At 45.5% G+C, this 10,689-nt stretch overlaps 1 protein-coding gene across 1 annotated transcript in view; it reads left to right on the top strand.

Annotated features, from left to right (window-relative positions):
• Positions 1 to 306: 306 nt before the first annotated feature.
• itga8 (integrin, alpha 8) overlaps positions 307 to 10,689 on the top strand; it is a 38,851-nt gene continuing 28,468 nt past the window's right edge. Inside the window, exons 1-8 of the mRNA XM_035163203.2 lie at positions 307 to 917; positions 1,227 to 1,357; positions 4,863 to 4,963; positions 5,286 to 5,409; positions 6,738 to 6,799; positions 7,343 to 7,388; positions 9,425 to 9,550; positions 9,688 to 9,732. Of these exons, the coding sequence (XP_035019094.2) occupies positions 724 to 917; positions 1,227 to 1,357; positions 4,863 to 4,963; positions 5,286 to 5,409; positions 6,738 to 6,799; positions 7,343 to 7,388; positions 9,425 to 9,550; positions 9,688 to 9,732 (829 nt within the window). The 5' untranslated portion in view covers positions 307 to 723. The remainder of the gene's footprint in view (positions 918 to 1,226; positions 1,358 to 4,862; positions 4,964 to 5,285; positions 5,410 to 6,737; positions 6,800 to 7,342; positions 7,389 to 9,424; positions 9,551 to 9,687; positions 9,733 to 10,689) is intronic.

Raw genomic sequence — 10,689 nt, 5'->3', positions numbered from 1 at the left:
TGCCCAAACCTGCACATGCAGCTCAAGAGATTTCTGCTATAAGCCGACATAATAATTACTGACATAATTACAAGTGATTATTCTCAAGGGCAGGAAACGCGCCATTTTTTTTTGAACGGCATGGTTGGACGAACCGGCCAATAAAGAAATACAAGGTGGGTTAATTTATGAACCATTCATCTCTGTGCGTAAAGCGCCAAAGCCTTGTTGTGCGCGCCTGTGTACATTAGATCGTTAGTCGATTGGAGAAGGTGAAATCTCACTTCAGTATTATTTATTGTTTCAGGCCCGAAGCCCCCAAATTCGCCACGGAAAAGTTGGCTGTGCCTTAGAAGGAGCGGTGACGCGCGGGCCCCTTTTGCGCGCTCAGATGTGGTTTGGTCCTTGTAATATGTGTGTGAGTGTGTGTGCGCGCGTGTGTGTTTCTGTGTGTGTGTGTAGGGGGTAAGGTTTTGTGCAGAGGGCGGGGGCGCGGCTGAGCAGTCTTGGAGCCCAGGCTGTGCGCGGACCTGGTGGTTCAAGGATGTCAGGAGGCAGTTTTTGGAGAGAGCGCAGCAGAGCGCACTGATCCAGTGTCAGACCGCCGCTGGTGGACTTTAACCCGGGGACAAAGCTCCATCACCTCACCTGCACGGAGGAACCCTCTCCCGCTCTCAGTCTCCCTCTCTCCCTCACACTTCCCTCTCATTCCGGGGGTGAATTGTGCGCAGTTGTTCTTCGTGGATGGAGCGCGCACGGGACTGTGGCTCCTCCGCTGGGATGTTAGTTCTCGGGGTGCTGCTGGTGCTCCGGCCCGCGCTGGACGGAGTCTGGGGGTTCAACCTTCACGCAGAGCATCCCACGGTTTACAGGGGACCCGGTGGAAGTTATTTCGGTTACTCAGTGGACTTCTACCAAGACTCCGCCGACAGCAACACGTGAGTGGATGAGGTCTTATTGGGGCTCTGAAATAATTCTGCACTTGTGTTATAACCTTTAGGATGCTTGACTATAGCGCAGTTTGATTTAGATTAAAATAAATGAAGCTTCATCAAGTTTGCAGCTGGTATATCAGCCTGGAGCAGGACAGAAGAAGGATGGATTATCAGATTACTGCTCCACACACAATGAGCCAGAGAGGAAACTGAGATTTATAAATGGTGCACACATGTTTGCATATATTTTATACACTCTCCTGCATGAGTTGCCTGTGTTTAACCTTAGTTTTTTCATTCCCCCCCAACTAGGATCAGTGTGTTGGTGGGGGCCCCTAAGGCGAACACCTCCCAGCCTGGCATCGTGGAGGCTGGAGCTGTCTACTACTGCCCATGGCCTGGCCTGCCTGACAGCTGCAGGCAGATACCGTTTGACAGTTCCAGTGAGTTCCCTGCAAAACTTTTAAGATTTGTTGCCGCAAAACATGGAAAAGAATATCTGACCTGTGACAGGGAGGCGCAGGCCCCAACACTATCATTGTGTTTCTCAAATGAGAAGTTCAGGGAATACATTCAATTAAATTTAATAAGTTTTTATTTCCCAGAGGTGGCCCCACATGTTACTATTTGGAACTGGTGGAGTTTCGTAACCTGTGTGTCTGATACGTGTATGTGTCATGGTGTGTGCGTGTGTGTGTGTGTGTGTAAATGACTTGGCACATGTACTGTTGCATGAAAAAGAGAGATAAGACATATGGGCCTCATCAACTTGGTCCAACAGAAAAAAGGTGGCTGGCGGGAGTTTGCTTGTGCAGGTCTACATCATATGGTTTACAATATATTATCATCAAGGCCCACTGTCCAATCAGACTTTGTTTGTGCACCTTAATGTCCCTGATAGTCACTGTTCCATCTGTGTGTGTGTGTGTGTGTGTGTGTGTGTGTGTGTGTGTGTGTGTGCGCGTGCAAAGAGGTAGTGAGAGGGAGAGAGAGAGGTAGAGAGAGAACAAGTGAAAAAAAAAGGTGGGGGTAAACTGTATGCACATGGGAATTTAGTCCCCTTCGGAAGAAAGGGGATTGGGTGAGGTCTGCTTTTTATTAGATCTTGAAAATGTGCCCCCCCCCTCCACCCTCACCTCCCGCAGCCCCTTGTTCTCCATCAGTCTATCCCTCTCTAGCCATCTCTCTCTTTTTCTAACGATAGAATCATGTTTGTGAGGATCTCAGAAATAGAGTTAGAGGCAGACTTTACCTTTGTATTGCAGAGACTTGGTGGCAGCTGCTCTGTTGTCTGAGGAGAAAAGGCCATAACGTGAATATTCGATTTTTTTCGAGGTTAACAGCATCTGAATGCATGAGGAGAAAGCTTCAGCAGCTTTTGATACTGATACGAGGATATCAGCAGAGGACTGTTTGTGCTCTAAACACATATTTTCATGACCACGATCGGATGCTGCTTGTCAGCAGCTCGCCGATCAGCTGATGATTCAATGAGCCACTGGTACCTGAATGAAACAGCTGATAAGCCGGTCAGCTGCCGTCAGTGTTCTGAGCTGAAAGCCAGGCTCCATGAAGACGAGGGTAAAGCTCTGAAGCGAGGACAGTTGTGTTGGTTCGCCCTGAAGTTAATTACAAGTTATTTTTAACAAAGAGTCGTAGTGTGAGGTGCTTTACGGGGGGGAAATTTGAGGCTTTTAGGAAAGAAGAATAAACATAGAGGAGTAAATGTATGTGCAGTTATAGTGCACGTGTTTATCTGTTCTCTGGAATGGGGGGGAAGGCACAAGGTTATTGATGACAGTGGCCATGGTGGATATTTCTAGAGTTACAGCAGACTTTTTATTACAGGTACAATCAGACCGACACACACACACACACACACACACACACACACACACACACACACACACACACACACACACACTCATGCACAGTGAAGTGTTAGCCCTGGTGGTGAACATCTGGTCTGTACTGTACTGGTTAATATCTGTCTGTCGGTTTCACGTGTGCCTGATTATGTGTGTGTACCTGTGTGTGTGTGTGTGTGTGAGTGCACGGCTTCAGTGATGTTAGGCAGATGTTTTCCGTCATGCCAGTGCAGTGTTGGGGGTAGGGTCCAGGATGGGGGCTGACGTGGTGATAGTGTGACAGATTAGTGATAAATTGCATGTCTATCACTAGAGTGGAGAAACCTGGGAGCGTGTGTGTGTGTGTGTGTGTGTGTGTGTGTGTGTGTGTGTGTGTGTGTGTGTGTGTGTGTGTGTGTGTGTGTGTGTGTGTGTGTGTGTGTGTGCGCGCGCGCGCGCGCGCGTTCTACTCGTATAAATGTATCTAGTCTTAATCTATAAGATATATACATGACTCATTAGATTTTAGAGCCAAAAAAGCACTATTAATAATCCCTAATTGTACAGAAAAAAATGTTGATCTAGCACACGTCCTGTTTTCCAAGCGTGGTCACAATCACACGGCTCCATACGTCCACACATGGAAGCCACACGTTGACGTTAATGCTCTGTTAATGGCCTCAACACATCTAATCTGGGGTTTGCTGTGTTTTAGAGGATTCTACACAAATTTTACCCATGCTTAGATTATAAAAAGTTCTTTGTATCTTTTAATCTCTAGCCTCATCTTTGCGAAAATGATAGAGTGATGGATTTCATTTGAGAGTTTTCAGTAGATATTTGTATGAAACTACGGATTCTACAAATAGAAATGTATCTAAACTCATCTAAATCATAAAGTCATCTAATAACATTAAAGAAAGAAAAGGACTAACTGGCACTCAGGAGAGTTCATACCCCTGCCAAGGCTCAACAGTCCCCTTAAAATCAGTCAAACTGCACCAAATTTCACACACTCGTACTTATCAGTCCTCGAAATATCATCAAAATCCATGAATTATTCCCTTTGAAAACTGTGAAAATGTTGAAAAAACTATCTCATGATGTAAAAAGAAAAATCTTGAATCCAGATCTGCATCAACATGCGACAGGTTTCATCCCTGAGCCAAACGGCCTTCGTGGAAATCAGTTCAGTTGTTTTCCGTGAAATCTTGCTTACAAACAAATAAATGGACATACACACCAACCAACAAACGAACAGACTGGTGAAAACACAACTTCCTTAGCAGAGGTAATAGAGTAAGGCTAAATACGTTTAACAGAAAAGGAAAGGTGTTTAATAAGGAGGGTCTGCATGGCCCTAAAGACCCACAGCTGGTCTTTAATAACACTGGAAAATATCTACAATAGACCAAAGACACACATGCACGCTCACAAACACTCACACACACACACACTCACTCTACTCTCACCAAATCTGACACTTTATTGGGGATTCAAGAGAGAAATGCACACAATGTGTGTGTGTGTGTGTGTGTGTGTGTGTGTGTGTGTGTGTGTGTGTGTGTGTGTGTGTGTGTGTGTGTGTGTGTGTGTGTGTGTGTGTGTGTGTGTGTGTGTGTCTTAAGTGTTGCTACGTTTTATGAGAAAGTCTTTGACTGAAAACCCATCAGTATCCTGACAAATGGTTGTTTCTGGGGGGCAAATGGTGTTTTGATGTTTGTTACAGTCGTGTTAAAGATGTTTCTGTTTGTTCTTGCTTCAGGGACAAATGTTTTCCATCCACACAGTCTCAGTTAAAGGATCCACATTACCATGGTTAATATCAGCTGCTTTCTGGCAACACTCTGAAAAGTCTCTTTTATACTCAATTTTGTTATGTCTTTGCTACTTCCCCCCTCTCTGTCTCTTTCTCTGTCTGTCTCTGTCTCTTTTTCTGTTACTGTCTCTATCTTCTTCTCTGCCTCTGTCTGTTTTTTCTGTCTCTGTTACTGTCTCTGTCTCCTTTTCTCTCTTTCTCTGCCTCTGTCCCCTTCTCTCTTTCTCTGTCTTTTTCTACCTCTGTCTGTCTCTCTGTCTTTGTCTCTGTCCCTCTGTCCAGATAACAGAATGATGAAGGTGAATGGCACCAGGGAGCCTGTGGAATTCAAGTCACACCAGTGGTTTGGAGCATCTGTCAGGACACACAAAGGAAAAGTGGTGGTGAGTGGTGATAGTTTAAAAACTTTTTACCTCTGCCAAGGAGCATATGTTTTTGATTGTTTGCAGGAGTACGCAAAAATAACCCAACTGATGTCTATGATATTTCATGGAGGGATGGTGCGAATAAATAATTGATCTGAACAAAATGTGTCCAATTTGTTGCAGATACAAAACAGATAAAACCCTGGATCTAGTGAATTTAAATGTGGTTTCATACAGGGACTGTGGGGCCTTGGTGGAGCTCTGCCCTCCACTGCCTGCCATTCTAGCTTCATTCGCCATTGATGTGAATTTGTCCTAAAGAGTATTATTTGTTGTCTAGGCCTGTGCTCCGCTCTACCACTGGCGCACAGTGAAGCTGAGTGGGGAGAAGGAACCTGTGGGGACTTGCTATGTGGCCGTGCAGAACTTCAGCGCCTACGCAGAGTACTCTCCGTGCAGGACCAGTGAGTCACTGTGCAGCCCCGTCTCCAACTGCCTACACCTTTCTTTTACTGCTTTTACCTCTCTTTTACCCTTCCTTTCTCTCTCTCTCTCTCTCTCTCTCTCTCTCTCTCTCTCTCTCTCTGAAGTCATTATGAACACAAATTAACTGTAGCTTTAATTCTTTTTAAAGATATGGCCTTAACAGACCATTTCCTACGATACAGTATCATCCACCAGTGTAGTATGTCATAATAGGACATAAAGCCTTAGCACACTACATTGATTTTTATGTCAGTCTATAAAAAGTAATGTGCCTCAAGTTTAATGTGTCAGTTCACCCAAAAATTTCTGGTAGTATTCAGTTATAAATAGTTTGGGATTTATTGTCCTGATTTTAAAAATGTCTGTCACTCAGATTTCGGCCTCCGGCGCCGAAACATTTGACGTGAGAAGTTTTTTAGTTTTTGTTGTGGCATTGAGCACTGCTACATGTCTCTCCTGACAGTAGCCACATTATTCAGGATAAACTGACTCTTTGAAATGTGAACAGAGTATGTTTTTCACTGGCCTCCACAATGTATTACTCTGTTTGATGTTTTTAAAGTTACAGCTACTGTAATTTATCTTTCTGACAGCTTATCTCTTTCTCCCTGCATCCTCTGCTTTCTGTCATTCATTCTATAAATGGAACGAATGGGATTCCCCTGCCTTTCCCCTGCCATCATGCTTTTATCTCCATCGGGTGGCACTTCCTAAACAGCAGATCAAAACGCTGCCCTTATCGTCAACTCCATCATCGGCTTTGCATGAAAATCCCTCGCCGATCTCACTCACATACACACACGTTCGCTCTCACGATCCCTGTAGTGGCTGGTTAACGTCTGCATTTTTATGTTTCTGTCTCTGATGACGAATCATGGTTAATCACGTTGAAACGCTATTGTTCTCAAGGGGGGAATTATGTCTTTATCATGTGTCTGAGCCTGAATTTTCTGTCTCCAGCAGCTTTTTTTGCTTCATCTTAAACCTAATCTACGACCGCTCAGACTACTGCTATAACTCACGCTCTGTTTATACACGCGCGTGTGTAGTTACGCATCATTAAACTTCACCTCAGGGTGCCTCTGAATTGAAGAACAATTCATTAGGTACATACGTTTTTTTGTTCATGCACAGTTAGATAGAGTTACTCAAACAGAAGCACAGACTGTCATAAGTTTTTCTTCATTTCTCTATGTTAAAGCATATGTCTGAGCCGTTGGATCAGCGCTTTACTCAATAAAACTGGTGCCATTATAATTAGGATGCTGGTTCTAGTGATTTGTTTCACTTTGTTTGTGGTTTTCAGGCGATCCAGACCCAGAGGGGCAGGGGTTCTGCCAGGCTGGCTTCAGTGTGGATTTCACCAAGGTAAAGAGTGCGGCAACAATCATACATTATCACCCCACACACACACACACACACACACACACACACACACACACACACACACACACACACACACACACACACACACACACACACACTCTCCCCAGGTCTTGTCCTGTCTCAGGAGTGCATGCAGAGAGGTCTCTTGAAAAACACAAGACTCCCTCCGGAGATTTATGGACACGGGGAAGATGAGAGCCCGTTTGTCCCTAGAGGAGCCCTCCACTCCTGATGTGACCCACCGCCTCTGAACACAATAGACAAAACACACATGCTTATGCATTCTTTCGGTGTATAGTCAATGTGAACCCTGACCTATGTTTCATGGCCCAGCCCTATACCCTCTATACAGGAAGCTGTCATTCTCAGCAGGATGTCAACAGGCATGACAGCAGGATTCATATGTGCTCTCTCCTACACACACACACACACACGCGCGCGCGCGCGCACAGCTACACATGTTATATACCCCCCTCTGCAAATGTCTATCACATGACTAACCCCAAGTAATTGTATTTATTCCAGGAAGGAAAGCTGGTGGTGGGAGGACCTGGAAGCTTTTACTGGCAAGGTAACTGCCCCAGCAGAGTGTGAACCTGTGTTTAGTCTCTTGCTTCAGTGATATCATAGATGGGACGGTGTTCAAATGAGAGAAGAGAATGCAGATGAGTTTAACAGTCAGGACAGCCCACACACACACACACACACACACACACACACACACACACACACACACACACACACGCACACGGAAATCTGTGCCAGGTTTGAAGTTTCATTACAGTCTTACAAGGTGGAAAGAAATGTGTCTCTTTCTCTTTTTCTGTTAGTCCCCCCCTTCCTCGCTCTTCCATGCTTCTCTCTGTAACAGTGTAACAGGAAGTGAGTGTTTGGGCTCTGTAATGAGCTGATCAGGGGGTAATGGAGTGTGGAGGAACTGCCCCTTTGCCCCGTGATAAAGCACAGAGGGCCCTGGTAAAAAAAAAAAACTCCAAGGAGCGAAGATGAAGCAGAGAAGTACAGAGAAACGTTTTTTTTGGGGTGGGGTGGCGGGGGCAGCGGGAGCGATAGAGGATCGTTAAGGAGATGATAGAAACATGTTGCAGTGGGGCGAGAAAGAGAGAAAGATGAGAAGAGACGAGGGAGTGTGTCGGGGAGCAGGAGAGGGAGAAAGATGGATCCTCTGCTTGATAAAAGCAGCGCTGGGGTCAGCTAGTCTAAGCAGAGGGATGAAGTGTCTTAATAGTTGTAGACACAGCCAGAGTGTGTCAGGGTTCAGCTGCTGAAGGGTAACGCTACTCCCCCAACTCCAGGTGTGAGCAAGAGTGTATTCCCTCCTCTCCTCTCGTCTTTCTTTACCGTAACTCAGTCCTGTAGCGGTTTGTAAGGAACGGGGAGACAGTTATTGATCAGTTGCACTCCCCCACTCTCCGTAACCCCACTTCTATCACTCCACAGCACTTCATTTCTTCCCCATGGAAAAGATTAAGACAGTGTTTTTGTTTACACGGCGGTCCAAAAAGAAATATGAGAAAGACATAGGGGGAAATTGGCTCATTGGCGATTCTTTCAAGAGTCCTATTTTATGACGGAGCTTTATTGTTTTGTCATCCGAGTCGCTGCGCTGCATATGGCTGAATAATGAACGTTCCAGCTTACAAGACCGCACTCGACAGGCATCGCAGACGGCCTAATGGACTGCTCCCTCGCTCTGTGCCCTCAGCGTGGCAAGGCTGGCTGCCTCCAGTTAAAACACTTCCTCTCAATGTTTATAAGAGCACTCAGCCTGGATTTTTTTTTATGGCCTCTAATATACCACGATTATCTTCAGCCTTCAGCCTGAGCTATCATTAAAAAAGCTCTTTTATATACACTCTTGTTATCTCTGGGTGTAAAGGAGACTTCAAATTAGCATCAGTGACTTATGCCTCTATGTTAACAGTTTGTAACACGGCGTCTCATTCATCAGATTGGAGTTTTATAATGAGCTGAGATGTTATGCCGGGAGAGGAGCTCATGGCTCAGTGTGAGTGTGGGAGAGGAGCTGGAGGGAGGGTTGAGAGGGCACATTTTCCCAACGTCAGTGCACACACACACACACACATTAAGGAGGATTTATGGAAGGTTGAGGTCGGCCATAGATAAAAATCATTTGTTTGTTTGACCTCCTGTTCAACAGTAAAGGAAGAGTGTTGTTTGTGTGCGGGCATCTATAAATTCAGAGTCTTCTCCGAGGACAGGCATTTTCTAGAGTTTTTTTTTTTTTTAGGAACATATTTTCCCAGCTTTCCCTCCGCCAATGTTTTACTTTTCCTCGGGTGGGACTGCGATGTGTAGTTAGCTGTGTGCATCTTTCATGTGGAGTTGAACAGTCCAGCTCCAGCAGGTTTCTATAGCGGAGGGCAGCAGTGCTCCCATCATGGGGTCCAAGCTGAAACCACTGTCCATGAGACAGATGTGGCTCTCTTGCCCTGGGTGTTTATTTATCTCTATCTTTCTGTGTGTGTGTGTGTGTGTGTGTGTGTGTGTGTGTGTGTGTGTGTGTGTGTGTGTGTGTGTGTGTGTGTGTGTGTGTGTGTGTGTGTGTGTGTGTGTGTGTGTGTGCAGGTCAAGTGATGACAGCAGGGATAGCTGAGATACTGAACGGTTACTCTTTGAAGGCAATCCTGAGAAAGGTTCCAGGAGAGAAATACACTCGAGCGGCTGAGGACACACATGATGACAGCTACCTCGGTAACATGCATTAACATGCACACACACACACATGAACTCATGCATCTTAAAATTAGACTAGGAAACATGACATAACACAGAGTTAATTTCACCCGTATGCTGTCATGTGCAACGGATCTCTCTCTCTCTCTCTCTAGGTTACTCTGTGGCGGTGGGGGAGTTTACGGGAGACTCTGAACAAGGTGAGAAAGCCGACAATTCATTACAACTAACCACATGCAGCACCAAAGGAATCCCTCGCCAACGACATGCAGCCACCCTGCCGTCTGAAACCCTGCATGCGTGTAGTCTCTGCGTCCCACAGCTGGATGCTGGGGAGCACTGTGGACGGTGTGATGGGCTGAGCGATAGGGAGCGGACAGCTGGGTGACAGTGTCTGGGACTGAACTCAGGAGCAGTAATGAGAACTGTCTCTGCACGTCTAGGTCGTGACCCTGAGGGGACTGGACTTCAGGAACCACTGATAAAGGGATTTCCTGTCCTCCATCCGACTGATTAGAAGGATTAGTGGCAGACTCACCAGACGTCGTCAGGTCTAGAGAAGGTCCAGAGCGACTTCTAGAGTTGAAATATTAGGTGGAAAGAGACAGAAGAACCTGACAGTATGAATTCATTGAAGAAAAAATGCCTTTGAATTCATCTTTTTTTTTTATGTACTATTAATATTCAGAAAACTTAATATTTCTAGAACATTTTCAGATGAGTTTGTTGTCCTTGCTCTCCTCACATACATCCGGTTTGGGCTTTATTCATATCATCAGCTTCAGGTGCTGCTGAAGCTATTTCCCATGCCATCAGTTTGTCAGCACTATAAAGAAACACACAAGGAAATGCACAGCTCTTTTATTACAGAAGATACAAACGGTCAAGCCACATCATTTTAAAGCAATCTTTATGGCTTCTTCTTCAAACACTGTGTCAACACACACTTATTTCGGAGACCCCCGCTCCCCTCGCACCACTTCACCTTCCCATTCACAATTTCCTGTCTATCGGAGCCTCTTTGTTAATCACCATTTAGTGGGATCTTTACGGGACAACATTACGTTTACATACCCCCATACCAACCCCGCTAAGTCCCCTGAACCCCCTCCGGCACAACACATGTCAGGGAGTCTTAAAGTGAGCCTTAAGAGGTT

This window comes from Hippoglossus stenolepis, chromosome 8 (assembly GCF_022539355.2).
Source record: "Hippoglossus stenolepis isolate QCI-W04-F060 chromosome 8, HSTE1.2, whole genome shotgun sequence".
In the NCBI taxonomy this organism is placed as follows: Eukaryota; Metazoa; Chordata; class Actinopteri; order Pleuronectiformes; family Pleuronectidae; genus Hippoglossus; species Hippoglossus stenolepis.
Note: the sequence above shows the minus strand (reverse complement) of the source record. Positions and strands in the feature narration are given on the sequence as shown.